We start from the raw sequence: 3,792 nt of genomic DNA, 5'->3' as shown, positions 1-3,792 counted from the left end.
TGTAAATGTGTTGGGGGCCTCATATCAGCTGGTGTATGCTACCTAGTTGGTGGCTCAGTATCAGAGCACTCTCTGGGGTCCAGTTTAGTTGAGACTCCTGGTCTTCCTATAGGGTATCCCTCCTCCTTAGCTTCTTCCAGGTTTTCCCTAATTCAACCACAGGGGTCAGCAGCGTTTGTCACTTGACTGGGTATAAATATCTGCATCTGACTCAGCTGCTTATTGGACCTTTAGAAAAGCAGTATGCTAGGCTCCTGTTTGTAAGCACACCATAGTATTAGTAACAGTGTCAGGCCTTGGGGCTTTCCCTTGATCTGGATCCCAATTTGGACCTATCACTGGACCTTCTTTCTCTTACTTTTCTCCATTTCTGTCCCTGCAGTTCTTTTAGACAGGAACAATTCTGGGTCAGAGTTTTTGACTGTGGGATGGCAACCCCATCCCTCTACTTGATGCTCTTTCTACAGGAGGTAGACTCTATGGAATAACTCTCTACTCAATATAACTTGGTCAGAGAAGAAATAAAGAAATAAATTAAAGACTTCCTGGAATTCAATGAAAATGATGACACAGCATACCCAAACTTATAGATGGACATTTTTCATGGTGACATAGTAACTTTCAATTCCTCTTTCTCTCTGTTCTTTTTTTCTTTTCTTTTTTCTGTTATTTTTCTTTTTCAATTTTCTTTTTCCTTTCTTTCCTTCCCTTCTCCCTCCCTTCCATTCCCTTTCCTTCCCTTCTTCCTTTCCTTCTTTCTTCCTTTCTTTTTTCATGTATCTATGTGTATATCTACATCAGTTTGTATGCAGCATTTATATACGGAGACCAGAAGAATATGTTAAGTTCTATGGAACCACCTGATACGGTATAGTGGGAGGTAATCTGCTCATTTGCAGGAGTATTACATGTTCTTAAACCCTGAGCTATCTCTTCAACCACAGAACTTTTAAATCACAGTGTTTCCAACTTTTTCTGTATTTATTCTATTCTTCCTCTTTTTTCTTATACCACAATAGCAGTCATTAGAGAAAAGACCCATGGCTTATCTCATGCTCAAAATTTAGGTCAATGCATGAGGAAAATGAATTAGTATTTACCTAATAGCATAAGCAAAAAGTAGCTCATCTTCACATTATATAAAAATGCATTTCAATCAGTGCTCATACAGTGAAGTGTCTTAAGTTCTGACAAAGGATTTCTGCTCCCCTTAATAAATCAAAGACTCATCAGGAGAACCCACTGGATTTTCAGAAGACTTATTTTTCAAGATTCTCTACTGCTCTTCAAAATAATTTACGTAATTCATTCTAGAGTATGAATAATACAAATTATTTTCAACAACAATGGATGCAATTAATTCTCAGTATAAGTAATAGTGTTTACAGAATTAAACCAAGTGAAAGAGTGACTATTAAATCCTTTGTAATAATTTAAAAAATACTAATATTCATATAATAAAGGTTTATGGAAGCCATGTGTTCAAACTCTCATATTTTGTTTATTAGATACACAGATATAGTGTAAACAAAGAAAATGAAGTAAAATAATACTATTATTACTACTATCTCAAAACACTTATTTTTAATTGTGACATCATAAATTCAACTTCAAATCACAAATTTATATGGCTTTTTTATTAAGAGCTAGATAAAAATTCAAGTGGGCTATTCTGATTTGTGATTTAAGCTTAGTTATCTTCTTAGTTAACTTATTTTCATTCAAAATAAAAGAAAAATTTTGAGAAGAGTTAAGAGAATTAAGAGAGTATTAAAAGAGTATTTTGAGAAGTGAAATTGTATAAACAATTTTTCTCCAAAAATTGTACAGCACCAAGAATCTGAGAAAAGCTGTGTTATTCCCTGTTCTGTAAGTTGGAACTAATTCCAAGCATTTGACAATATATTCATAAGAGTTTTGAGTTATTATAGGTATTATCTAGTTCTTCAATTAAAAGTTTTCATATTTGATCTCATTTAATCTTATAAACGTGAAATTTTCATTTTTATTTTTAAATAAAAAGTCAAGGTTTAGAGAAATTTTATACTTTTCATTAATTCATATGGCTAGCAGTTGTTAAATAACATCAGATTAACTATGAATAAAGAATGCTTTTTTCAAAGCAGAACTACATAGCCTATCATGTATTTAAAGAGAAATATGGAGATGGTTTGCTTTTGTCAATATAATATATATGCATATATTAATACAGAAAACATTTATGTTCCCTTTGAGCATATTGCATTTCAAAATATAGTTTCAATTTATCGTATTTATATTGGTTAAATTTGAGGTTTGAATAATGAATTGAGTGGGAAACTGATAGATTTGCACTGCCCTTTATATATTCAACTTACCTGAAATAATAAAAATTACAAATTATCTTTATTAAATCTTTACAATGGCATTTCTTCACATTGACACATCCTTTCATTTGCTTCTATACAACAGTACTTTGTAAATCAAGTCTTTGAAAGCTTGTTTTACTTGCTGGTTCCTTAATGTATAAATAAAAGGGTTCAACATAGGGGCAATTGAAGTATTGAGAACAGCTACTGCTTTGGTCAGTGATGCCCTTTCATTTGCAGAAGGTTTCACATAGATAAAAATGCAACTCCCATAGGACATGGAGATGACAATCATGTGTGAGGAACAGGTGGAGAAAGCCTTTTTCCTCTGACTGGCAGATGGGAACCTCAGAATGGTGCTGATGATGCAGATGTATGACAAGATCACTAGAGCCAGTGTGAACAGCAGAGTCACAAATGCAAAGTAAAAACCAATTGTCTCTAAACTCCTTGTATCTGAGCAGGAGAGCTGTAGAATGGGGAAGTAGTCACAGGAGAAGTGATCAATGACATTAGAAGCACAGAAGTCCAGCTTGAGGACCAACATTAATGGTGGGAAGATGGTCAGGAATCCTGCCAGCCATGAGGTGAGGACAAGAAGGGCGCAGACTTTCTGATTCATGATGAGGGTGTAGTGCAGTGGCTTGCAGATGGCAACATAACGATCGTAAGACATAGCAGTTAGAAGAAAGAACTCAGACACTCCCATGGAGATGAAGAAATATAACTGAGCCAGACAGTTGTTATAGGAAATTGTCTTGACTTTAGTAATTATTGACCCCAAAAATCTGGGAATTGAAACACTGGTGAATGTAATTTCTAAGAAGGAAAAATTCCGGAGAAAGAAATACATAGGAGTCTTTAAACGAGAGTCTAGCAAGGTGAGAGTGATGATGGTTAGGTTTCCAGTGATGCTTACTATGTAAGTTATTAATAAAAAGATGAAAAGTACAAGTTGAAGTTCTGGTGTGTCTGATATACCTAACAGCACAAACTCTGTGATCACTGTGTGGTTTCTCATGCTGATGCGTTTATCTTTTAACAAAATCTATGGTTGAAACAAAACAAACAACTCAATTAGTAATATGAAAGCTACCTGGAATAAAGAGTTAAAGGAGGCAGTGTATGAGGATAAGGGCTGGGAAGGGAGTCAAATAAACCATGTAGATATGATGAAGACACTTAGTAACCTACTGCTCTATAAAATAACTAAAATAATGTATTTTAAAGGAGACCAAATAGAAGTACTTTAAATGGGCGGTCAACACTGCTCAGAGAAGCAGTATGCTTCAAAATTAAATTACTAGTGCCAGATGTGAGACAACTCCCTATGAACTGCTGGCCAAGCACAACCCAGAAAATATCAAAACAACAGACTATTTTCATTATTCTTGGTTTCACTCCAAAACTAGAAAGTAATATCCTACTACTGAAGACACTGCAT

General features: G+C 34.5%; 1 protein-coding gene across 1 annotated transcript; it reads right to left on the bottom strand.

Annotated features, from left to right (window-relative positions):
- Positions 1–2,430: 2,430 nt before the first annotated feature.
- Positions 2,431–3,369, bottom strand: LOC110303207 (olfactory receptor 6C3-like). The gene has a single exon (XM_021174219.1). It carries the CDS (start codon positions 3,367–3,369, stop codon positions 2,431–2,433), a length of 939 nt encoding a protein of 312 aa, XP_021029878.1.
- Positions 3,370–3,792: the final 423 nt, after the last annotated feature.

The sequence above is a fragment of the Mus caroli genome, chromosome 10 (assembly GCF_900094665.2).
Source record: "Mus caroli chromosome 10, CAROLI_EIJ_v1.1, whole genome shotgun sequence".
NCBI lineage: Eukaryota > Metazoa > Chordata > Mammalia > Rodentia > Muridae > Mus > Mus caroli.
Note: the sequence above shows the minus strand (reverse complement) of the source record. Positions and strands in the feature narration are given on the sequence as shown.